This window comes from Brachionichthys hirsutus, chromosome 18 (genome assembly GCF_040956055.1).
Source record: "Brachionichthys hirsutus isolate HB-005 chromosome 18, CSIRO-AGI_Bhir_v1, whole genome shotgun sequence".
Taxonomy (NCBI): Eukaryota; Metazoa; Chordata; class Actinopteri; order Lophiiformes; family Brachionichthyidae; genus Brachionichthys; species Brachionichthys hirsutus.
Window position 1 is genome coordinate 10,613,181 of NC_090914.1, and position 23,524 is coordinate 10,636,704.

Consider the following 23,524-nt stretch of genomic DNA (forward strand, 5'->3'; position numbering starts at 1 on the left):
AGTCTAAGTCTTGTATATCAGATCACATTTTTCCTTTATTTATCATAAAAATAACTGCATGTGTAAAAAGAAACTGGATTCACCTCTCGGGATAATGTCCGGTTGTCTTTGGCGATCTTGCAGGAGAAGGCGTCACGGATTGATCGGATCGTCAGCGAGCACCAGCTTTTCTTTCAGGGCCTGAAGGAGCTTCAGAACTGGGTGGCCGACACCAGCCACATGCTGCAGACGTACTGCGCCCCCACCGTCGGCAAAAACGTTCTCGATAGCAGGATGATCAAGCTGGAGGTAGAAATGTTTCTCAGAATCATTTACCACCTTGCATTGGAGGGGAGGGGGTGTCACAATTGGGTTTGCTGCACCAGGCCCTGCTGACGGCCCGCCAGGAGAAGGAGATCCAGGTGAAGATGCTGATCACGAGAGGTGAGTCTGTTCAAAGGAACACCTCCCCCGAGGGAGTCCCCGTGGTCCAGGAACAAATACAGGACCTGAAAGACTCCTGGGACATCCTGCTCTCCGCCTCAATCCAGTGTAAAAGGTTAGCACTGTTTGAGCGTGTTTAATGCAGCGTTCAGACAGAACCTAACTAGCACTGGTTTTATTATTCTATAAACCAGTCAGCTGGAGGGTTCCCTGTCCCAGTGGACCAGTTACCAAGAGGACGTCCGCCAGTTTGTGGCCTGGGTGGAGCGTGTGGAGGAAAGTCTGGACCCCAGCGATAAACAGCGGCCAGAGATGAGAGACAAGACGGCTCTCCTGAGCCAAGCCAAGGTGCCGATACTTTGGGATTTCAATCTTTAGATTTTATGAGCTGAACAGCTGGGTGGATCCTAACGCCTCCGGTCTGTGGTTCAGCTGCTGCATGAAGATGTTCTCAGCCGCCACTCCCTGCTGGACACCATCACCGCCAAGAGCGCCAGCATCTCGGAGAACTTTGTCACCCAGCTGGAGCTGCGGGACCTGCAGGCGCGCTACAGCGCCATCAAAGACAACGCCCTGGTGACAAAACACGCACAGCGCTGTGTTTTAATTTCATTATTCTGGAACTTTAGATGCAACTTTAAGCTATTTCTCATAAAAGTGATCTTTTATTTAAACAAAATGAGATTCAGCAAGAGGAAACGCAGATCCTGTTTCAGCTTCATCCTGTCCTCAGGCGGCTGTCGGCAGAGCGGGGGAGCTGGTGAAAGCCCACCAGGAGTATCAGCGGGGCCTCCATGCCTTTGAGGACTGGCTGGAGCAGGAGCAGGAGAAGCTAGGCTGCTACACACAGCTGGAGGCTGATGTCGACATGCTGGAGGAGACCCTGCAGAAGCTGCAGGTGTGAAACACTAAGCGGGGGAAATGTTGTAAATAAACACATCACATGCTAATCACCTATGGAGCTAACACCTTAGCGTCTGTGTCACTCCAGGAGATGCAGCTGCACTGCACTGAGGGCCAGGCTCTGCTCAATGCCCTGCTGGTGAGTCGGGAGCTGATCACGCCCTGGGGGCCACCTCAGATCGAGGACCGGTCCCTGGAGACCCTGCAGCAGGAGTGGAGGTCGTATCAGGCCCGACTGGCCAGCGCCAGAGCTCAGCTCAACAGCGCTCTGGCCAAACTCCGACAGATGGAGCAGAAGTTCCAGCGTCTCGACAGCTGGCTGAGAGGCATGGAGACCAAAGCCCAACTGCGTGGCCACCGGCGGTCCGACCGCGCCACCAAAGACGCACAGCTCCAACTGGTAAAGGTCAGCATCGCGGAGCAGGGGACACGGGAACGGCGGCTCTGATGTTCAGAAATACTTCGTTAAATGTAGTTTTACTGCATGACTGACTTCTCTAATGGCCCGTCTGTGATTAGAGCTGGCAGGAGGAGGTGCTGGTTTATCAGGAGGAAATGGAAGGCCTCAGCATCTTGGCTCAGCAGGTTCTGGATGAGACTCACGTCAGCAGTCGGATCAGCACCAGAGCCACCAACATCACCGCCCGCTACCACGTCCTGCTTCTGCAGCTACTGGTAACACACGACACAGTACTACAGTAACACACAGATGCCATTGTTGTACCTCCCTGTAGACAGAGAAGCTGCCATGACTCTGTTTTCACCTCCTCCTCTGTTGCAGGAGACGATCAAACAGCTCCAGGAGGAGGTGCGTTGCATTGAGGAGGCGCAGGTTATCTTCAGCACCTTCTCCGACTGGCTTGTTGCAGCTCAGGATAGGTTCAGCGCCGTGGCTGTCACCGTGGATGCAGTGGATCGCGTTGCCATGGAGAGGAAGATGAAAAAACTCGAGGTAGATGAACATAGCCATCTGTCTGTGACATATTGTTAGCTTAAATGCTAACTGTAGCACACTAATAAAGCACCATCTGTGTTTCAGGCTCTGCAGGCAGATATGGACCAGGGTCATACTTGCCTGAAGACCATGAGGGAGAAGACTGAGCGAGCCATGGTGTTCCTGGAGGAGCCTGAAGTGGAGCATCTGAAGGAGGAGGTGGACTCCTGTCTCCTCCAACTGAAGGAGTTGATGGAAGCTCTGCGCACAGAGCACAGCTCCCTGGAGAAATGCATTGCGATCTCCAAAGACTTCCTGGAGAAATACAAGGCCCAGGCGCGGTGGCTGATAGAGACCAGGAACGTTTTAGCATCCGGCGTAGAGCCCAAAGCTGAACTCTATCAAAAGAAGGCTCAGCTGGCCAAGTACAAGGTAGCCGGTTAGCCTCTTTACTCTCAATGGAGGAAAAAACTATCATGGGATTTATCTGCATTATGTCCCTTCACTTGTATTTATGCAGACAATCCAGCAAATGGTGCAGTCTCACGAGTCAGCGCTGAAATCCGTCTCAGACAAAGGGCAGGCACTGCTTGATGTGGTCCAGGACACCGCCGTTAGCGAGAACCTGAGGAAGATGCAGGTCGACTACCGGGATCTCTGCTTAGCAGCTAAGGTATGCTGTTGTTCTGACTTCAGTAAAGTGGCTTTGTTCTCATCAAACCTCTGTTAGTCCACCAGGAACAAGTTCTGATAACGTGTGCCGTGGTTCAGACCCAGGTCCAGAACCTCGTGGAGTGGGTGAAGGAGCACGAGGATTACAAAAGCGAGCTGCAGGAGGTTGAGAAGTGGCTTTTACAGATGTCCAGCAGACTGGTCACCTCCGACTCCATGCAGCCCGGCGGTATGGAGATGGCCACCCAGCAACTCGCCCGACACAAGGTGAGCCTCTCATTAATCCAGAATAGGTTGATGCTTCCCTCGCTTTACTGTCTATAATCTGCATTGCAAAATGCATTTTTCAGGCGATAATGGAAGAGATTGCCAGTTTTGAGGAGTGTCTGACCAGCCTGAAGCAGAAGGGAGAGGAGCTGGTTGCGAGCTGCACAGACCAGGTTCAAGCAAAGATCAGTCAGGAGGTTCAGGCTCATCATCAGGGAGCCAGAGACAGCTACTCCGCTATCTGCAGCACCGCCCAGCGCGTGAGTGATAAAAGACTGCAACCCAAGATCTTTCTGCTTTTTCCTGATCAGACATCAAATTCACGATTTAGGTTGGTGAAGCCTTGTCTTTTTTTTTATCAGGCGTACCAGAGTCTGGACCGGGAGCTCCAGAAACACGTCAGCCACCAGGACACGCTCCAGCAGTGTCAAACCTGGCTGTCCGCCGTGCAGGACGAGCTTCGGCTCAACGATCAGGGGCCATGTGGTCTGCAGGAAGCACTGAAGCAGGTAGCGGGTTCAACGTGACGGATTTGTTGCTTCTGGACACCCCGGGGGTCATTCTTTCATTTTGCACCCACAGGTTAAGCATTACAGGGCCCTTCAGGAGCAGGCCAGCACGTACCTGGGCCTGGTGTGTTCTGTGTGCGACCTGTCTGACGACGCCGTACGGCTGGCAGCGGCTCAGGTCCAGCAGGTCAAACTCACGGTCGGTACTTTCTGTCCTCTGCGCAACATAAATGGCCAGTTTTATGAAAATAAGTAGACTATTGTGTCATAAGATTGATTTATTGACCCCATGATTTTGACTGCATGGCAAAGTATCTGCATGTCTGCATTCTTTGGATGACCTCCGGGCTAATTCACGTAGCGCTAACTGGTTGTAAGTGTGATTCGACTGAGCCGTGTCTGTCAATGTCACAGATAGAGAAAAGGATGTCCGATGCACAGCAGCTGTCAGAGGGATGGAGGGCGATCAAAGAGCAGAAGCAAGATTTGAGCAGCCTGTTCCAGGACGTGGAGCAGCAGCTGCTCAGCTCCTCAAGGAGACCCGCAGAGCTGGAGGCCAAGATAGCTCAAAACATGCTGTCACAAGCCAAGGTATGAAACTGAATTGTTAATGTCGATTCATTTAAACGGCTCCAAAAGTAGAAATCGTCATCTAAAACACAGGTTTGCTTGGATTATTAGATTAAAGACAGATCTGTTTGGAAGGATTTAGGCTTACGTCTAGTATACTGCTCGTCACGCAGGAATGCAGCCAGCAGCTGGAGTCCAAACGAAGCATCCTGACCAAGATGATGGCGACCGTGAGCAGATTGACCGGAGGCCGGGACTCTCCAGGACATGCAGAGCTGGACCATCTGAGCCAGTCCTGGCTGGAGCTCTGTCAGCAGGCCAGCAGGCTGCAGGGCCAGAGAGAAGAGGACCTGCAGAGGTCCAAAGAATATCACGACTGCATCGCTGCCGTGGAGGCCCTGTTCGAGCAGGTGTCCAAAGAATGGGACAATCTGGCCAGGTGTGTTTATAGGAATTAATAGGAATTAAGTTATTCCTATTAAAGAAATCTCTGCATATACTTGGCTTCACAAGGGTTGTGCTTAGTTTCTTAATTATTCAATGGCATGTTTTTCTACATGCAACTTTTAGTGTCGGTCGGTTGGAGTCACACGCATTATGAAAACCACAAAGGCTGTAATCTTTAAGTTGTCCTGTCTTCCCTTCAGCACTTATGAAATTCCCTTTCACTGTTTTTGTGTCCCAGAACGGATGCCGAAAGCTCGTCTCAGCATTTGGAGGCGTTACGGAAGCTCGCGGTGGCTCTGGAGGAAAAACAAGGCACTCTAGAGAACCTCAAAGAACAGAGACAAAAGGTCGTCCAACATTTGAACTTGGACGACAGAGAGCTAGTGAAAGAACAGATCAGCCATTTTGAGCAGCGATGGGCTCAGATGCACAACCTCATAGAGAGGAAAATCCAGGACTCGGCGACGACCCTGGAAGACATGGCCCAGGTGGAGGCCCGTCTGAGAGAGGCTCGGGACTGGGCCGAGGAGGAGCAGCCCGCTCTGTCTGAAGCCATGAAGATGAGTCCTCCTCCAGAGCTGGTGCAGAGCTTCCTGTTTGACCACCTGAGCATCTGCAGCGAGTTGGAGGCCAAGCAGCTGCTGCTGTCGCAGGCAATGGCCGACGCCGACCGGGTTCTGGCCCGACTGGGCCACAGTGAACGCCAACGTCTGCAGCAGCTCATCGCAGACACTCAGTCCGAGGTGGAGTCTCTGAGCGTGAAAGTTATGCAGCGAAGAAAACACCTCAGCAAGGCTTTCACAGAGAGAACCCAGTTCCTGATGGCGGTGAGCCTGTCCATTTCCTGGGTCCAGCAGAATGAGAAGAAGGCCCAGGCAGAGGAGCATGTCGCTCTACTGCCTGATGACCTGGCCAAGCAGGTCAGAAAATGCAGGACCATCCAAAGCAGTTTGAAAGCCTACCAGAGTGAGCTGACCTCCTTGTGGTCCCAGGGCAGGGATCTGATGTGGGACGCCAGCGAAGAGGAGACGAACGAGATTCTCACGAAGTTGCAGGAGCTCCAGAACATCTTCGACAAAACCCTGCATCGATGCAGCCAGAAACTTCAGGAGCTTGAAAAAGTCTTTGTCTCCAGGAAGTATTTCAAGAGTGACTTGGAGAAAATATGCATGTGGATAAAACAAGCAGACATCGTCACCTTCCCTGAAATCAACCTGATGGTCGGCGACGCCGAATTAGAAGCGCAGCTGCTGAAGTATCAGCACATCGTCGAGCGGGCAATCGAATACGAAAATCTTCTCCTGATTGTGCAGAGAGCCGGCCAAGAAATATTGCCCAGTCTGAATGAAGTAGACCACTGCTATCTGGAAGAGAAGCTCAACAGCCTCCCCCAGCAGTATGATAGCATATTAGCGCTCGCTAAAGAAAAGCAGGAGAAAATCCAGCAGGCCGTTCTCTCCAGAAACGAGTACACGTCTTTCATAGACGTCACTCATAAAGCCCTGACGGAGCTCGAGGAGCAGTTCAATCGATTGGACGCGCCGCCAGGGGGGCTGCAAACGGAGGAGGTCGTCAGTTTGCAGGGCGATTACAAGGCGATCCAAGCCGACCTGAGCGGCCTGGGCTTAGCCGTGAGCGAGCTCAACCAGAAGAAAGAGGGATTCCGTAGCACGGGTCAACCGTGGCGCCCGGAGGAAATGGCCCAGCTCGTGAGCCTCTACAACGGCCTCAAGAGGCTGACTGAGCAGAAGGTCGAGCACCTCGACGAGACCTTGGAGTCGTTTGAGGACCACAAGGCGATGGCCTTGCAGGTGGACTCTGAGTTAAAGGCCACAAAGCAACAGCTGGTGAAAGTTAACGCTGAGACGCAGTCGGCTGAAGAGAGGCTAAAGAACTACCACGCCCTGGCGGGGAGTCTCCAGAGTGCCAACGCTCACTTGTCAAGGCTCATGGAGCAGAATGACACTCTGGCACCTCGTGTGGAGCAAGCAGCCCACGATGCGTCAAAGGAGCAAGTGGTCCTTTGGCGGGAGGAGCTACGGTCTTTGCAGGCCGCCGTCGGCGAGCTGATTGAAGAGTGCGAGAACAGGTTTGTCCAAAGCAAAGACTTTGAGACGGAGATGAGGAGGACGCTGGACTGGCTGCAGCGAGTTGACGACGAACTGGGCTGCGCGGTGATCGTCGACGTGAGGGTGGAGAAGGTGCAGGAGGAGATCAGGAAGCAGCAAATCATGCAGGAGGAAGTACAGTCGCGGCTGAGAATCGTAGCCGCTCTGAGCAGCAGGGAAAAGCAGAAGTATACCTCTGCCAATGAGCTCGTCCCGGAACACCTGGATACAAGCCTGGAAGAAATGGCCAAGCTGCAGGCAGATGTTCAGAAAGCATTGAGCTCCAAGCAGGTGTGACGGTTTTACATCCGGCAGTCAATCCATTGACGTGGTTGTGTTTGTATTTGATCGACTCCTCGCTGGTTCTGTGGACAGATCACGCTGGAGGACGCCTTGGTGCTGTGCCAGAAGTACCACTTTAGGATGCAGTCGGCCTGCGAGTGGCTGGAGGACGCCGTGTCCTTCCTGCAGCAAGCCAGCCTGGGCGTGGACGTGGAGAACTACGAGGAGTGTCTCCGGCAGCAGGAGGACATCATGGCCACGGAGCAGGAGTTCCTCATCCATCTGCAGGAGCTGCAAGCGCTCCTGCCCCAGCTGGAGAACCTGGTCGACCCCACGGCGAAGGAGCAGCTCCACGTAAGCGTGGGGTCGGCCGATCAGAGGGGTGTGGAGGTCCGAGATCAGCTTCAGTGTCACCAGGATGTCCTTCACAGGTGGAGAAGACGAGACTAGTAGAGCGCCGTGTGACGATGGAGGCGATTTGTTTGGTTCTGATGGCATCGCATCCTTTTTTTTAGCTGTGTGGCTCAGTGGAAGTCGTACCAGGAGGCGAGACAGACCGTCATCGAGCTCATGAATGAAGCTGAGAAGAAGCTGACTGAGTTTTCCACTGCCAAGGCCGCCACCAGCCAAGAGGCTGAAGATAAGCTGCGCAGTCATCGGGTATGAAAACGTATTTTCCTGCTTTGAATGCCGAGCACACAGCTTCTCACTGTTGCAGCATCTTCTCAGTCTCTCGTCTCGCTGGTCAATGGCTTCCAAGAGAAGCTGTGTGACTTGGAGGAGCAGGCCGCCCAGCTGGAGCTGGTGGGGAGCGACGCCAGCAAGGCCACGATCAGTCGCTCTATGACCACCGTGTGGCAGCGCTGGTCGCAACTACGGAGCGTCGCACGTGGACAGGAACGAGTGCTGGAGGACACGGCGCAGGAATGGAGCACCTTCAGACAGAAGGTGCGCAGACGCATGTCATGGTTACTCCTCATAAATAATGTGTCGTTTTCAACGTGCAGCTAAGCGTTCGTAACCTTTTCACGCAGATGGTGAAGGTGAGAGCCGTCTCCGATGAGCTCCAGGGTCGTTTCCCCGACAGCACCGTGGAGAAGGCCTCCAAAGCCACGCTGCAGTCTCTGCTGGACCAGCACGACCTGCTGAGCCAAGACCTGGAGAGGGAGCTGTCCTCCCTGATGCTCCTGCGTCAGTACGCCCTCAGCCTGCTGCACGACGTGGAGGTGCCTTCGCCAACACACGAGCAGGACGAGCTGCCCGGCCTGAAGGAGATCAGAGCCGCACAAGACCAGATGGAAAGGTGATCATCAGCATCATCGCTGTCGTGTCTTTGAGCCAAATGAGAAGCATTCACTGTTTTCACCGCGGTTTACCCCCCCAGCCTCCTGACTCAGTCCAGGATCAAGCGGGCTCAGGCAGCTCAGGAGCTGAGGGACCGAGAGGAGGTGGAGAAGGAGCTCAGCGTAGTAAAAGCCTGGATTCAGGAGACCAGGGAGCTTCTGCTAAATCCCACACAAGACATTGACTCTTTGCTGCAGGAGCTTGAGGTGTGTTCAGTGTCAAAAAGTAGAAATCTGATTCCCAAGATGTTGCTATCAGGAGACGATGTTTCTCACGCCTTCTGTTCATTGTGTGCAGATCGTCCACGGCGATGTGATCGCGTATCGCCAGAATGCGGATAAGCTGGCTGAGCAGCAACAGAGCAAATACCTGGACCTCTACACTATACTGCCGTCTGAGATCTCCATGCAGCTGGCCGAGGTCTCGCTGGCGCTGGGCGCCATCGAGGATCAGGTAGCCATCGCTGGCATTGAGAACCTTCTGATGATGATCCAGATCGCCATGTGGACGGTGTAAATCTAATTATGAGGGGAAACGAGCTGCTCGGCGGAGGTCTGCTCTCTCTGAGTGCTTTTCTAGTTAACACCTGAGAGCGGCATCAAGGGACTCTGGGTAATATTGATGTGATGATTTTTGCCATTTGTTGACACGTCTTCACGCGTCCTAGGTTCTTTCTAAAGAGAGAGAAATTCAGAGAACCCGAGAAATCAAAGAGGACTTCAGCTCCAGGATCCACGACGTCTCGGAAAAACTCAACGCTGCCTCCGCAAAGTTCAAGGAAAAGTGTCCCGACATTGATCGCGCCAAAGACGAAGTCAAGGTGGGTTCACTTGTTTTGGATTGGCCTCAGGTTCAACGCGACTGTGCCGTTGATACGTTTGAAATGGGACGCGTTTCGCTCCTCTTCCTCAGAGCCTGGCTGAGGACTTGGACTCTTGCGGTCACGCCCTGACGGAATTGGACGTCGGCGTGCAGGAGTTCGTTCGCAGGAATCCCCTGCTGGCCAAACAGCTCGGCGACGCCATCAGCAAGCTGTCAGAGGTGCACCGCCACACGAGCCGCCTGGCAGACTGCCGGAACAACTGGCTCAAAAAGGTTTCGCCTTCTCAGGTGTCCTTGACAAAAAGCTATTTTCCGTTTTCCCGCTTTAACGTCGTGGCCAATGCGTCTTTGTCCCTCAGGCTGCCTGCTATTTAGACGAGTACAATGAGATGCTGGACTTCATTGTGAGGTGGTCGGAGAAAGCCAAAAGCCTGCTGAGGGCAAACGTCATCTGGAACTCCTCTGTTCATCTGCATGAGCAGATACGGATGCACCAGGTGAGCCAATGAGACGCGTGTTGCAGGGACTCGACCCTCTCTGTCCATTAGTAGTAGTTACGGTCCTTATGTTTCAGTCATTGACTGCTTTCCCTGTGCGCAGGGTGTTCTTCGTGAGTCTCGGGAGCTCCACGGAGACCTGGAATCAATGGGGGAGAAAGTGGAGCTGATGTCTGAGGTGCTGCAGGTGGAGTCAATGAGCCGGCAGGTTTGTGAGCTCAGTCGACACACCGAGGAGCTCCAGCAAAGCGCCGCGATACGGCTGCAGAGCCTAGAGGACGCAAATAAGAGCATGGAAGCCCTGGAATGTGAAGTCAAGGCTCTACACGTGGCGCTGGAGCAGGTCCAGGCCACGCTGACCTCGCCAGAGCTGGCGCGTCAGAGCCTCAAAGAGCAGCTGGCTCAGAGACAAGTAACAAATAAACCCCAGTCTGGCACCGTCTCTGCTTTGTCTGCACGTTTCAGCTTCACATGATACAAACTTTGTCTGTTTGTGCAGCGTCTGCTGGCGGACATGGAGAGCTTCAAGCAGCAGGTGCAGACGGTGCAGCTGTGTCAGAGCGCTCTGCTGGTCCCGGAGGAGGTGATGCCCAGCCTCGCCATCTGTCGCACGGCGCTGCGTCTGCAGCAAGAAGCCAGCCAGCTGCAGCATGTGGCTATCCAGCAGTGCAATATTCTCCAGGTGTGGTAGGGGGCGCTGAGTCACGATGCTTTAACCTTTCGTTCAGCAGCAACAGATTGGTGCTGCGTTCTTACCCAGGGGGCGGTGGTGCAGCACGAGCAATATGAACAGGAAGTCAGCGACCTCCAGGGGTTGATCGAGGAAGCACACGGCATCATCCAGGACCGACCGATCCCCACAAGTAACATCCAGGAGCTGCAGGCCCAGATCCTTCACCATGAAGTACAAACACAGAACGGCTCTCCTCCATCGGTGAAATGTCCTCACGCCTGTGCGGTGAATTTAAAATCTTCTCTTTGTGAAAAAGGAACTGGCCCAGAGGATTAAAGGCTACCAAGAGCAGATCGCCTCGCTGAATTCAAAGTGCAAGACGCTGGCCGTGAAGGCCAAGCACGCCACCTTGCTGCTGACGGTGAGCCAGGCGGAGGCGCTGCAGGAGGCGGACGAGGAGAGGACCAAGAGGAGTTCGGCACAAGCACTGATGGTGAGACGAAGCGGATCGGTGTTTGATTCGTGAGCCCTTCGGCCCAGTCTGGCGTCAGAGTTTTATTCCTTTCATTTACTAATCCAATCTTTCAGCCTGCTTTTAGGAGCATCAACGCCTCTTTAATATTAACCATGCCTACTTCAGCATTTATATGTTCTCTAAATAAAACATAGAATCATCCCAGGCTGTGATTGATCGGTGTTTGTTGCGTGGCGTGTCAGGTGACGGCCGGCCGCTGCCACACCCTCCTCTCTCCTGTAAGCGAGGAGTCTGGCGAGGAGGGCGCCAACAGCGAGGTGTCGTCTCCTCCTGTCTGTCGCTCCCCTTCTCCAATCACCAACACCGAAGTCACATCGACTCAGGTACCGACCATCTTTACGATATTCACCGTCTGCTTCTAGAGGGATTTTAACTGCCGCTGCTCTTTGGATGCTCTCAGATGGGAAGAGGAACGCTCACCAGAGCGCCGACGCAGGAACTGTACGACCCAACATTTGAGTCTGTGGCCAATTTAGACAACCTGCAGCGCTCCTGGGAGACGTTAAAGAACGTGGTACGTGAACAGTCCCAGACATTATGTATTCTCTCCAACCTTCACCGGACTCAACGTCCAATCTGACCTCAGATCACCGAGAAGCAGAGGTCTCTGTACGAAGCTCTGGAGAAGCAGCAGCGTTACCAAGGGTCGCTCCAGTCCATCTCCTCCAAGATGGAAGCCCTGGAGGCCAAGCTGAGCGAGCCGCTGGAGGCAGACAGAAGCCCAGACAGCCACATTAAGGTGCACGAGGTGAGTCGTTTTAAAGATCCACACAGTCTACCCTTTTCCCACAAGTTAACGCAGCTCCCAGACACAAACGGCAAACAGATGCTGCAGGACAGCGTCCGTCTTTTCTGTCTCGGGAAACGCTTCTAAAGTCCAATCCTCTCGATCTGTTGTCGTCCTTAGGGCCTGAAAGAAGAGATTCAGAGCTTGCAGGAAGACATCGACAGGCTGCAGACCAGCTTCACTGAGGACCTGGCCTCACACGGCGTGGACTCGGACATGGCCGACCAGCTCGCCATGCAGTCCTCCCTGGCCGTGTTGGCTGAGAGGATGGCGACCATCCACATGAAGGCCTCCGGGAAGCAGCAGCTGCTGGAGGTAGTGAACACGGAGACTGTGACAGCACCTAACTGCTGGTGGCATCTTAAATTTGTGCTTCCTCCCGTGTGTGTCTTCCTCAGGAGTGTGTCAGCGACCGTCTGGAGGGTCGGCGTCAGGAACGGGCCGTGCAGCTCTACCACGCCCAGGTAGATGAGCTGGACCTGTGGCTGATCAGAACACGAGGGGCCGTCCCCTCCATCCTGGAACCTCTGGAGGACAGAGAAGCAGAGTGCCAGCTCACAGAATGTCAGGTCAGCTCCCCCTCCTGTCCAACCAGAGTGATGCATGCAAAACTGCTAATTAGCATTAGTGACGTTGCTTACCGGTAATAATCATTTCGAGCTGCCACTGTTGAGGGTTTTGGAAACTGAGATATTATTTTGCAGGTGTTCATCCAATGGATAATTTTACAGATGCGTCTTACAGCCAGTAAACAAGAGCATTAGCGGACCTGGAGGAGGCTGCAGCACAAGTCTTAAGAGGATTATGCAGATTGGGGCTTATTAGCATTCAGTGGCTTCCAGGCGATTAAAAGTTCCCCCTTTTGGGATTGGTGTCCGTGACAAAGCTGCTTGGATATCCAAGTGGGGGGAATCCAGGAGCACAGCTAGGGGAGGGTGGGGGGTATTCTCTGCAACACCATCGCAGGCAGAGTTGTGACAATGCTGGAAAACAAATGCCTCCATGTTTCAGTTCACTGATGGGAATCTTTAAGCCGTCTGGATTCAGGACAGGAGGATCTTTTGACTTTGGTTGAGAGCATTTGTGCTGCAGAGCATGGAGCAGGAAGGATTAGTGCTAATATGCTGCGTAGGAGGCGAGGCAGGCGAGGTGGGCCTAGGATGACGGCGGAGGGAGTGCGCTCGCCATCCTCTGGCTTAGTGTAGGGGGTTTCCATTCAGACCCCGGCGCTCCGTTTGTCTGTCGGCGATGGAACGTCATGTTTGAGATGGCATCTCTCGTCTCGCTGCTGCAGAACATGCTGCTGGAGATCGAGGAGAAGGTGCAGGCTCTGTCGGAGCTGTCCGTGCACGGCGAGAATCTGCTGCTGGAGGGGCGGGCGGAGACGAGAGAGGAAGCCGAGCACCTGGTCGGGAAGCTGGGCACGCTAAGGGGAGGACTGCTGGAGCTGCAGAGGATGCTGCTGGACAAGCACGTTGACATCCAGGTGAAGGTTCTACGTAGCTAGCGTGCATTAAAGTGTGTAGCACCCGTCATATGTGAGCTTCAGGCTTCTTGTCACGTGAGGGGTTGCCACAGCAACCAAACCTTCTCCACTTCACCCTGTCCTTCGCATCGTCCTCCCCAACACCAGCCACTCTCATGTCCTCCCTCACTACGTCCATGTATCTTCTCCTGGGTCGTCCTCTAGCCCTGTTCACTGGCAGTTCCATCCTCAGCATCCTTCTACCGGTATAGTCTAGAACTCTAGATCAACAAAGACACGACGCAGCTCCTCCCGACCTTCCCTGTACTTCTCCATTGCTAGTCTCAACGCAAACATGGCGTCTGTGGTACTCTTCCTCACCATAAAGCCATACTGCTGCTCACAAATACTTACTTCTGTCCTTAGCCAAGCCTCAACCACCTTTTCCCCATCTGAAATGATCATTCTCCCACAGGGCTCCCTTCAGGAGCAGGAGGAGAGCGACTCAGACTCCAGCCTATCTCGGAGTCCCAGTGTTCAGGACTGGTTGGCGCAGGCCCGCACAACCCGTACCCTGCAACACGAGGACAGCCTGCAGAGACAGAGGGTATACGCTCACATCCCGTTCTTCCCCTGTGCAGAGCAAAAGTTTATTTTTTGGTATCATCATCATCCTCTTAGATGAAACTCTTTTGACTGTTTGGTGAAAACTACTTTGTGAAAGTGAATGAAGTGCGTTTGATTCACCCTTCAGGAACTCGAGGAGCAGCTCGCCGAGCAGAAAAAGTTGCTGCAGTCGGTTGCGAGTCGAGGAGAGGAGATCCTCATCCAGCAGGCCTCGCCCAGCAGTGCCAGGTTGACTGACTATTAAACCGGACATGGACGCACGCAGCTGCAACCCTACCGCTGCTGCCGCAGTAGAAACGGTGCAATGATCATTCCCGTTTCTGCCTCTGTGCAGCACAACAGAGCCGTTTTCACCGGAAGCCTTCGCCGAGAGGGAATCTCAGGTGGCGCAAGCGCAGATGAGGCAGCGATGGGAAAGTCTGAGACTGGAGCTCAAAACGAAGCAGCAGCTGCTGCAGAAAGCTCTGGAGCAGGACCAGAAACAGCTGGTAACAATGAAGCAGGCGGCAAGCTAAAGGAGGTAAAGAAGAGTTTCAAGAGCTGAAGCTGAAATTATCTGCAGGTTTACTCCAGAGCATCTCGTGTGACGCCTGCCGGGTCACTCTTCAAAGGAGAAAAGGACCCGTCCTCCCTGAAGACTCTGTTTGACACCTTCAGACAGATCGTCGAGGACATAACCGCTCAGGTTGGACTTTCTTGATGTCCAGCGTTTGTGTCCAGGACGCTTTAATGAGAACTCTCTTGTGCTCGCAGCCCGGCGGTGAAACTCAGGCGCCGCAGATGGAGAAGCAGCTCTATGCCGCCGTGTCGTCCACCTCCTCCTGGCTGGATGGCGTGGAGAACACGGTCCTCTCTGGTTCGGTGCTGCTGTCTGAAAACACGGTGACGGAGCTTCAGGAGCAGGAGGTGCAGTCAGGCTCGAGAGTCTATTCCTGATAAATAGCTGGGAAAGCAATTTTTCATTTCATTTTATCTGAACTTGACTCCCAGACTTTAGAGAACGACGTGAGGCACGTCACAGAAGACGTGAATCTGAGCCAGGCCCTCCTCGCCGGGTCACCGGGGATGAGACGCGAGGACCGGACGCTCCTGGAGGACAACCTGGACTGCTTGAAGGAGAGGTTGGGAGCTCTGGGCCGTGCTCTGGGGCAACGCAGCGACCACATGAGGAGCAGAGCGCATGAGCTAACGGCCTACCAGGTTCCACAGACACACATGAGCATTTATTAAACACCTTAAGCTGCACGCCTTTACACGGAACAGTTCAGTGATGTTTCTTTGTCTTTCATCAACAAAAGGAAAGGACACGGAGGATGAGAAGCGCAAAGCTGAATTTTGTCATTCTCTTATTTCCCCTCTGCTGCAGACTGAGCTCCAACTTCTCCAGACAGCTTTAATCGAGACCAAGTGCCAGATACTGCAGGCCTTAGCTGGAGCCACGGACCGACCCTCCTCCAAACAGCTGGAGGTGTGGCGCACCCTCTGTCAACGCCGGCGGTAAAGTGAGGCCGATTGTGAACGTCTTTGACTTCTGATGCTCTCAGGTGATCTCCGCTGCAGAGGAGAGCCTGAAAGACTTGGAGTTCAGGATCACGGAGCTGAAGAGCAGAGGAGCAGCGCTGCAGATGGATCAGAGGTCAAGCAGCAAGATCCTGAAGCTGCAGGTGACACCTCGCGGCGCGATGCTCGGACTGAAACGCGTGTGGTGCAATAGGCTTTGTGTGACGAATGAAAATGCGTCGTCAGGATTCGTACGAGGAGCTGGTGATGGCGGTGGGCTCCCGGCGCAGCGGCCTCAACCAGAACATGGCTCTGAAGGAGCAGTACGAGCGAGCGCTGCAGGACCTCGCCGACCTGGTGGACACCGCCAAAGACAAGATGGCTGCCAATCACAGGATCGTCTCCAGCTCTATGGAGGACTTGCAAACCCACCTGGACAAACACAAGGTCTGGGGGGCTCCATTCGGCCGGACCGGCCGGGGGAAACGTGAACCGGTACTGACGGAAGGCTGTTTGTGTTTCCAGGAGTTCTTCCAGGGTCTGGAGTCCCACATGATTCTAACAGAATCCTACTTCAAGAAGATCAGGAGTCTGTTGCTCCCAAAAGAGAGTCAGATCCTGGAGGAGACGCTGGCTGAAGCCCAGATTGTCCTCAAACAGGCCCACGGGAAGGGAGTGGAGCTGGAGGGAACCCTGGAGGTCAGACAGAAACATTTAAAATGATGTTTGTCCTTCTTAAGGAATGCTCATGCATTCACGCTCTCCTTTGTAGACCTGGTGCCGTTTGGTTCAGGACTACCAGAACCTAAATCGCCATCTGGAGGCAGTTGAAGGAAGTTTCCCCTCCGTCAGCCTGGTGGAGGAGACGGAGGAAAAGCTGCAGGAGAGAATCTCCTTGCATCAGGTGCAGAGTGCCGTCCCTGCAGATTCCAGGATGCAGAGCTGTTCCTCAGATGCAACAAATGTCTTTCCCTTTGCCTCCTCCCTCCTCTGTAAAGGGTCTGAAGGGGAGACTGGCGGAGCACCAGCACAAACTGTACCAGGTGCTGGATGAAGGCAAGCGCCTCCTGCTGTCCGTGGCATGTCCCACCCTGGAGAACCAGCTCACCCTGCTGGGGGAGCACTGGCTGGACAACACCAGCAAGGTCAACAAGGAGCTGCAGCGTCTGGAGGCCATCCTGAAGCACTGGACCAGGTCAGACCCGGAGCTGCTGGATCCACATATCCATGATGATGATGATGATGACGATGATGTTTCCTACAGGTATCAGAGGGATTGTGCGGATCTCAGCCAGTGGCTGCACTCTGCTTTGGAGCGGCTGGAGTTCTGGAACACTCAGGCCGTCTTAGTCCCTCAGGAACTGGAAACTGTCAGGGAGCATCTCTCTGCTTTCCTAGTGAGGTCACCGATCCGGTTTGGGTTTTTGGGATATCAGACAACTCCTGGATGAGGGTAACAACGTAACGGTCATATTTAGAAACTAAGTATTTCCTTCTTGGTTCAGGAATTTTCAAAGGAAGTTGAAGGCAAATCCAGCCTGAAGAGCTCGGCGGTAACCGAGGGCAACCAGCTCCTGCGCCTGAAGAAGGTGGACACGGTGATGCTGCGGTCCGACCTGGCTCGCATCGACTCCCAGTGGACTGAGCTGCTGACGCGCGTCCCAGTGGTCCAGGAGAAGCTGCACCAGGTAACGTCACACGGCTGGCCTGATGCACCAATGGGATGCTCTGCTTTTCTGCTGCTCTGCCCACAAGCAGACAGTCCCGCCCTGGAACCCGCAGCAGGTGCGTGGGTTTTATTTACCCAGCATTTCTTCTCAGATCCAGATGGAGAAGCTGGCGTCCCGTCATGCTATTTCTGAGCTGTTCAACTGGATATCGCTGATGGAGAACGTCATCGAGGAGGACGAGGAGAACCTGAAGAGCGCAGTGGGATCGAATGTGATCCAGGACTACCTCCAGAAATACAAGGTGGTAGACTTTACATTCTTGTGTGACATCGTATCGTCTCTTATCCAACCACGACAAAAGCCCGGAGCTCTCGTGGCGTGCTGGTCGTCTTTTAACTCTGAACTTCCTGCTGTTTGCCGCGCTTCAGGGCTTCAGAGTGGATTTGAGCTGTAAGCAGCTGACCGTGGACTTTGTCAACCAGTCGGTTCCGCAGATGGGCAGTCAGGACGTGGAGAGCAGACGCAGTGATAAGACCGACTTTGCCGAGCGACTGGGAACCATGAACCGGCGCTGGCAGATCCTGCAGGGTCGCATCAACGAGAGGGTGAGAGACCGTGAACTTCTGTCGGCGAGCCCGTGACAGACGTCGATCTTTCATCCAAGCAAAATCAGGATGCTGCGTTGGTGCAACCTGCAGATCCAGTTCCTGGAGAGCCTCCTAAAAATGTGGTGGGAGTACGAGAGCAGCGTTCAGGCCCTGAAGTCCTGGATGGCGGCGCAGGAGGAGCGGTTGAAGAGGAAATGGCGGATAGAGGATCTGACGTCCGTGCAGAATGCTCTCAGAGACTGTCAGGTGGGCTCATCCTCCTGCACGCGGGTTTATTAAAACGTGCTGAACCTGCTTCATCGCCACTCTCTGGAAATGCTTAGGAAATGGAGGAGATGGCGAAGGAGAAGGAGAAAGACCTGGAGATGGTGGAGGAGCAGGGCTGCGCCCTCGTCCAGAACAAGACAGATGAGGCCTGTGCTATCGTCATGGAGACACTCCAGGGGGTCAATCACACCTGGGCAAACTTGGACCACTTGGTAAGCTCCCTTGTTGTCTTCCCACCTGTCTGTTCTGCCGTGGTTATTCCGGCCGGGGTTTATCCAGACCGGCTGTGTCCCTCCAGATCGGGCAGCTGAACATCAGCTTGAAGTCGGTACTGGGTCAGTGGACTCTGTACAAACGGGCTTCGGAGGAGATCAACGGCTACATGATGGAGGGGAGGTACTCCGTGTCTCGTTTCCGCCTCCTCACCGGCTCCCTGGAGGCCGTCCAGCTGCAGGTGCAAAGCCTGCAAGTGAGTTGGATTCCTGTCGCCTGCAGTCACGCTGCTCGATTGCATCATCACAGAATCTAAGTGCTGCGTTTCTAAACGTCTCCTTTGTCTCTCAGACTTTGCAAGAGGAGCTGGAGAAGCAGGAGAGCAGCCTGAGGCAGTTTGGTGCAGTGACCCACCAGCTGCTGAGGGAGTGTCACCCCTCAGTGTCCGACTCCCTCCACCACGCCCTGAAGGATGTCAACGCCAGGTGACCTCTGAGCGCTCCGGAGGCTTGGACTAGCCACAGTTGGCGCCATAAAGACGTTTATACATCCTTTGGTTCTGTGTCCTACCTGCAGGTGGACCAGCTTGCTGGAGGAGATCACAGAGCGTCTGAGGAGCAGCAAAGCGCTGCTTCAGCTCTGGCAGCGCTACAAGGAGCTTTGCGAGGAGAGCAGCAGCAGCATCCAGCTGCAGGAGGAGAAGGCCGAGCAGCTCCTCAAGCTCGCCTGCAACAGGAACATCGCAGACGAGGAGGTGTCCAAATGGATCCAGGAATGCAGCGTGAGTGGAGTGGCGTCCGAACGTCTGGCGCTGAGCAAATGTTTTACGATGTTGAAAACGGATGCACATGCTTTGTGTCAGGAGGTGCTCCGATGCCAGACTCCTGTGCAGGCCTCCCTGCAGGTCCTCCAGGAACTGGGAGACCAGCTCAAAAAGCAGGTGGACACATCAGCAGCGTCTGTCATCCAATCAGATCGGGTCTCTCTCACCCAGCGACTGGCCACCGTGGAGCAGGCGCTCAGCAGGCAGCTCACCGCTCTGCAGGTAGAGGACCATTTCTACCACGCACAGCCCTGACGCTGCGCCGTCAGCCAGTCGGTGATGAGTTCCTCCTCTTCATCAGACCGGAGTTCAGGACTATGAAACCTTCAACGACCAGCTGGACTCGCTGGGCCGCTGGAGCGCCGAAGCTGAGGAGGCGCTGAAGGTGCAAGATCCCAACGGCTCCACGGACCTCACGCTCATCCGACACCGCATGGAGGAGCTCAAGGTGCGTCTTCGGTCTGTCACGGCGCTGAACTCCGTTCCATTCGTGCCTGATGTTCGGTGTGACGTGTCCCTCCGGTGCTCCTGCAGAAGCTCATGCTAAGGTTCAGCAGCATGGCTCCGGAGCTGGAGCGCCTGAACGAGCTCGGTTACCGACTGCCTCTCAATGATTCTGAGATCAAACGCACCCAGAACCTCAACAGGAGCTGGTCGACGGCCTCGGCGCAGGCCACGGAGAGGTTCAGGTACGACGTGAAATACGAGCACAAGGCTTGTTCACCGGGGGTGTTGGATGGATACATGGATCAATCCTCTCTGCAGCAAGCTGCAGTCCTCCCTGCTGCAGCAGCAGACCTTCCTGGAGAAATGTGAAACCTGGATGGAGTTCCTGGTTCAAACAGAAGAGAACTTGGCCGTGGAAATCTCCGGGAACTACATGAGTCTAATGGAGCAGCAAAAATCTCATGAGGTGAGTTCCTTCAAAGTAAGAGAGCCTTTTCTCTGATTGGTTTAGAATCACGAGGCTCCTGGAGGCTGGGGTCGGGATGTCTGAGCTCCATGGGGTCATTTTGTGTCAGCTGTTTAACAAACATCATGCTGCTGCAGTTATTCCAGGCGGAGATGTTCAGCCGACAGCAGGTCCTTCACTCCATCATCGGTGACGGACAGAGGATGCTCGAACAGGGTCAGGTGGACGACAGGTCGGTCAGCAGAACATTTAAGGTTTCAGCGACGTGGCGGAAGGTTAGCTCGACGTCAGTTCCTCCTCCTGCAGGGATGAGTTCAACCTGAAGTTGGCGCTCTTGAGCAACCAATGGCAGGGCGTCGTGCGCAGGGCTCAGCAGAGGCGGGGCATCATCGACAGCCTGATCCGCCAGTGGCAGCGCTACGGAGAGATGGCGGAGAAGCTGCGCCGGTGGCTGGTGGACGTCTCTCACCCGGCAGAGGCCCTGCAGGAGGGGGCGACGGTGCCGCTGCAACAGGCCCGGTCCACGCTGGACGCCGTCCAGGTACTCATTCACCATCAGTTGGGAATGATGCATCTTGGGAGCAGAAGGGATTTGAAGCTGAACATATGTTTCCCGGTTCAGCTGAGGGAAAAGGTGCTGCACCGCCAGCAGGGCAGCTACATCCTGACGGTGGAGGCCGGGAGGCAGCTGCTGCTCTCAGCCGATAGCCGGGCGGAGGCGGTGCTGCAGGCGGAGCTCACCGACATCCAGGAGCGATGGAAGTACGCCAGCATCTGTCTGGACGAGCAGAAGGAGGAGCTCGTCGCCTTGCTAAAGGTGAAGCAGACGTGTGGAGTTGAGCTTTTTTTTTAGAATGTGAGGGACTTGTTGTTTTTACAGATCCACTTCCTGTTTGTGTCCACTCAGGACTGGGACAGGTGTGAGAGAGGCATCGGAGGATCCCTGGAAAAGCTTCGCGCCTTCAAACGGCAGCTCTCTCAGCCGCTTCCTGACCACCACGTGGATCTGCAGGCGGAGCAGAGGCGCTGCAAGGTTCGTGTGTTTTTCATCAAGAAAAGAAAAAAGTTACACAAACCCAAAGTGCAGTCATTTAATTTGTTTTTTATTAATTACTGACTCCGGGGGGACAGGACCTGGAGGACACGTTTGACGGCTGGACCGGAGATCTGGCCCACCTGGCTGTGCTCCGGGAGTCTCTGTCCTGCTACATCAGCGCCGACGACCTGTCGGTTCTCCAGGACCGGATCGAGCTGCTGCACAGGCAGTGGGAGGAAATCTGCCACCAGGTAGAACAGAATCGTGGACCGATTCCCATCATGTGGATGAAAGATGCAACATTTATCTGACTCAAAATATCTTCAATTATTTCGGTAAAGACGCTTTATATACCTCTGTGTGTTCTTAAACCGATGACTTCCTGTAAAGAGACGCACACAGGAAACTCTCTGATCTCCGCTTCCTTTCGACTCTTTCTGACGCGAGTGCACGTCGGTAACTTGACTCCTCTGCAGCTGTCGCTGCGCAGGCGGCAGGTGGGCGAGAAGCTGAACGAGTGGGCCGTCTTCGGCGACAAACACAAGGAACTCTGCGAGTGGCTCACCGGCATGGAGAGCAAGGTCTCCCAAAACGGAGACGTCAGCATCGAGGAGATGATCGAGAAGCTTCGCAAGGTGAGCCGGCGTGGCGTTTAGAGCTGGTTACATCCCGTGGAAAGAATCTCGCCTCGGTTTGAGTCACATCCTGCTGCTACTGATAGAGCGACCGAGGTTACAATTGTTTAGCCTGCTTGTTGTGGGTATATAACGCATGTATATACCCACATTGAGAGTTTAAGTCTGTAACAACGTTCTGGTTCTGGTCCGAATACCTCGACATGCTTGTGTTTGCTGCGTTCCAGGACTACCAGGACGAGATCTCCGTGGCTGAGGAGAACAAGCTGCAGCTCCACCGGCTGGGCGAGCGCCTGGCCCGAGCCAGCCACCAGAGCAAAGCCTCCGAGATTGAGCAAAAGCTCAACAAAGTCAGCGACCGCTGGCAGCACCTCCTTGACCTGATCGGAGCCAGGTGAGGAGACGCGCAGACAAAGACGCAACCACAGTCCCTTCAGGTCAGCCCATGAAGGAATGACTCGTCTCCACAGGGTGAAGAAGCTGAAGGAAACTCTGGTGGCCGTGCAGCAGCTGGATAAGAACATGAACAGTCTCCGGTCCTGGCTGACCCACATCGAGACGGAGCTATCCAAGCCCATCGCCTACGACTCCTGCGACGTCCAGGAGATCCAGAGGAAGCTGGATCTCCAGCAGGTAAGGGCTGGAAATGGGACGCCTCCAGATGTCAGTGAACGAAGGATTAAAGCCTGCTTCTTCTGTCCTCGCCCCTCAGGAGCTCCAGCGGGACATTGAGAAGCACAGCACCGGCGTGGCGTCCGTCCTGAATCTCTGCGAGGTGCTTCTGCACGACTGCGACGCATGTGCGACCGATGCCGAGTGCGACTCCATCCAGCAGGCCACCCGGAGCCTGGACCGCCGCTGGAGGAGCATCTGCGCCTTGTCGATGGAGAGGAGACTCAAGTGAGAAGGGAATCAGACCAAAGTCATTGAATGCAGATAAATATGACATTTTCCACACTGCAGCTCCAATCCTCTGTTAGGATCGAGGAGACGTGGCGTTTATGGCAGAAATTCCTTGACGACTTCGCCAGATTTGAAGAGTGGCTGGGCGCTTCGGAAAAGACCGCGGCCCTGCCCAACTCCTCCGGAGTGCTGTACACCGTGGCCAAGGAGGAGCTCAAGAGATTTGAGGTATTGAAGTATTCCGCGCCATCTATTCGAAGCGGAGACTTACGAGTGATCAGACGGTTGATTATCAGCCTGTTGACGAGTTTGTTTTTCCACGTAGGCGTTTGAGAGGCGGGTCCACGAGAACCTGACCCAGCTGGAGCCGATCAACAAGCAGTACCGCCGCCTGGCCAGGGAGAACCGCACCGACTCCTCCTGTCGCCTGAGGGAGATGGCTCACCACGGCAACCAGCGATGGGACAACCTGCAGAAGAGGGTTGTCGCCATTCTCCGCCGGCTTAAGGTGCATTTATTACATCTTTTTTTTTACGTCTTTCTTCCTCCATCGTTCTGACGGCGGCGTCTCCGTTTCAAACCCGCAGCACTTCATCGGTCAGCGGGAGGAGTTTGAGACGGCCAGAGACGCCACCCTGGTGTGGCTAACGGAGATGGACCTGCAGCTGACCAACATCGAGCACTTCTCCGAGTGCGACATCCAGGCCAAGATCAAACAGCTGAGGGTGGGGTTTCTCGGCCGCGGCGTCGGGTGTCTGTCCTGGGACGGGGGGGGGGCAGAACTTGGTTCGTGTCACCTGTCGGAGAATCATCACCTCCCTGCTTCTCCTCCTCAGTCGTTCCAGCAGGAGATCTCCCTCACGATGGCCAAGATCGAGCATATCTTCCACCAGGGGGAGGTGCTAATAGAGAAGAGCGAGCCTCTGGATGCCGCCGTCATCGAAGAGGAGCTGGAGGAGCTGCAGCTCTACTGCCAAGAAGTGTTCAGCCGAGTGGAACGCTACTACAAGAAGCTCATCCGGCTTCCTGTGAGAAAACCTTTTCCTGTTTATTTATGACGTCGTCGTCGTTAAGGTCAGAACGTCTCACGT

The 23,524-nt window shown here is 54.5% G+C and overlaps 1 protein-coding gene across 1 annotated transcript in view; it reads left to right on the top strand.

Annotated features, from left to right (window-relative positions):
- Positions 1 to 23,524, top strand: part of LOC137907346 (nesprin-1-like) — a 47,728-nt gene that overhangs the window by 19,243 nt on the left and 4,961 nt on the right. The window contains exons 62-135 of the mRNA XM_068751663.1: positions 124 to 288; positions 366 to 538; positions 618 to 771; positions 856 to 999; positions 1,157 to 1,321; positions 1,415 to 1,732; positions 1,846 to 2,001; positions 2,108 to 2,278; positions 2,366 to 2,692; positions 2,781 to 2,933; positions 3,032 to 3,199; positions 3,283 to 3,459; positions 3,562 to 3,708; positions 3,782 to 3,907; positions 4,123 to 4,299; positions 4,452 to 4,717; positions 4,964 to 7,124; positions 7,209 to 7,546; positions 7,631 to 7,775; positions 7,845 to 8,063; positions 8,150 to 8,418; positions 8,500 to 8,665; positions 8,757 to 8,912; positions 9,127 to 9,279; positions 9,372 to 9,554; positions 9,641 to 9,778; positions 9,882 to 10,190; positions 10,278 to 10,460; positions 10,539 to 10,682; positions 10,768 to 10,944; positions 11,169 to 11,309; positions 11,387 to 11,500; positions 11,573 to 11,734; positions 11,894 to 12,088; positions 12,172 to 12,342; positions 13,068 to 13,259; positions 13,714 to 13,845; positions 13,993 to 14,093; positions 14,200 to 14,353; positions 14,428 to 14,550; positions 14,619 to 14,771; positions 14,856 to 15,065; positions 15,232 to 15,333; positions 15,410 to 15,529; positions 15,612 to 15,812; positions 15,891 to 16,064; positions 16,138 to 16,269; positions 16,364 to 16,560; positions 16,630 to 16,762; positions 16,871 to 17,053; positions 17,187 to 17,336; positions 17,464 to 17,640; positions 17,734 to 17,889; positions 17,967 to 18,122; positions 18,209 to 18,379; positions 18,475 to 18,608; positions 18,700 to 18,904; positions 18,986 to 19,168; positions 19,248 to 19,394; positions 19,481 to 19,635; positions 19,712 to 19,859; positions 19,997 to 20,091; positions 20,166 to 20,400; positions 20,482 to 20,676; positions 20,767 to 20,892; positions 20,991 to 21,146; positions 21,372 to 21,530; positions 21,758 to 21,924; positions 22,001 to 22,163; positions 22,243 to 22,430; positions 22,511 to 22,661; positions 22,759 to 22,941; positions 23,021 to 23,158; positions 23,270 to 23,461. Coding sequence (XP_068607764.1) covers positions 124 to 288; positions 366 to 538; positions 618 to 771; positions 856 to 999; positions 1,157 to 1,321; positions 1,415 to 1,732; positions 1,846 to 2,001; positions 2,108 to 2,278; positions 2,366 to 2,692; positions 2,781 to 2,933; positions 3,032 to 3,199; positions 3,283 to 3,459; positions 3,562 to 3,708; positions 3,782 to 3,907; positions 4,123 to 4,299; positions 4,452 to 4,717; positions 4,964 to 7,124; positions 7,209 to 7,546; positions 7,631 to 7,775; positions 7,845 to 8,063; positions 8,150 to 8,418; positions 8,500 to 8,665; positions 8,757 to 8,912; positions 9,127 to 9,279; positions 9,372 to 9,554; positions 9,641 to 9,778; positions 9,882 to 10,190; positions 10,278 to 10,460; positions 10,539 to 10,682; positions 10,768 to 10,944; positions 11,169 to 11,309; positions 11,387 to 11,500; positions 11,573 to 11,734; positions 11,894 to 12,088; positions 12,172 to 12,342; positions 13,068 to 13,259; positions 13,714 to 13,845; positions 13,993 to 14,093; positions 14,200 to 14,353; positions 14,428 to 14,550; positions 14,619 to 14,771; positions 14,856 to 15,065; positions 15,232 to 15,333; positions 15,410 to 15,529; positions 15,612 to 15,812; positions 15,891 to 16,064; positions 16,138 to 16,269; positions 16,364 to 16,560; positions 16,630 to 16,762; positions 16,871 to 17,053; positions 17,187 to 17,336; positions 17,464 to 17,640; positions 17,734 to 17,889; positions 17,967 to 18,122; positions 18,209 to 18,379; positions 18,475 to 18,608; positions 18,700 to 18,904; positions 18,986 to 19,168; positions 19,248 to 19,394; positions 19,481 to 19,635; positions 19,712 to 19,859; positions 19,997 to 20,091; positions 20,166 to 20,400; positions 20,482 to 20,676; positions 20,767 to 20,892; positions 20,991 to 21,146; positions 21,372 to 21,530; positions 21,758 to 21,924; positions 22,001 to 22,163; positions 22,243 to 22,430; positions 22,511 to 22,661; positions 22,759 to 22,941; positions 23,021 to 23,158; positions 23,270 to 23,461 — 14,748 coding nt within the window. The remainder of the gene's footprint in view (positions 1 to 123; positions 289 to 365; positions 539 to 617; positions 772 to 855; positions 1,000 to 1,156; positions 1,322 to 1,414; positions 1,733 to 1,845; positions 2,002 to 2,107; positions 2,279 to 2,365; positions 2,693 to 2,780; positions 2,934 to 3,031; positions 3,200 to 3,282; positions 3,460 to 3,561; positions 3,709 to 3,781; positions 3,908 to 4,122; positions 4,300 to 4,451; positions 4,718 to 4,963; positions 7,125 to 7,208; positions 7,547 to 7,630; positions 7,776 to 7,844; positions 8,064 to 8,149; positions 8,419 to 8,499; positions 8,666 to 8,756; positions 8,913 to 9,126; positions 9,280 to 9,371; positions 9,555 to 9,640; positions 9,779 to 9,881; positions 10,191 to 10,277; positions 10,461 to 10,538; positions 10,683 to 10,767; positions 10,945 to 11,168; positions 11,310 to 11,386; positions 11,501 to 11,572; positions 11,735 to 11,893; positions 12,089 to 12,171; positions 12,343 to 13,067; positions 13,260 to 13,713; positions 13,846 to 13,992; positions 14,094 to 14,199; positions 14,354 to 14,427; positions 14,551 to 14,618; positions 14,772 to 14,855; positions 15,066 to 15,231; positions 15,334 to 15,409; positions 15,530 to 15,611; positions 15,813 to 15,890; positions 16,065 to 16,137; positions 16,270 to 16,363; positions 16,561 to 16,629; positions 16,763 to 16,870; positions 17,054 to 17,186; positions 17,337 to 17,463; positions 17,641 to 17,733; positions 17,890 to 17,966; positions 18,123 to 18,208; positions 18,380 to 18,474; positions 18,609 to 18,699; positions 18,905 to 18,985; positions 19,169 to 19,247; positions 19,395 to 19,480; positions 19,636 to 19,711; positions 19,860 to 19,996; positions 20,092 to 20,165; positions 20,401 to 20,481; positions 20,677 to 20,766; positions 20,893 to 20,990; positions 21,147 to 21,371; positions 21,531 to 21,757; positions 21,925 to 22,000; positions 22,164 to 22,242; positions 22,431 to 22,510; positions 22,662 to 22,758; positions 22,942 to 23,020; positions 23,159 to 23,269; positions 23,462 to 23,524) is intronic.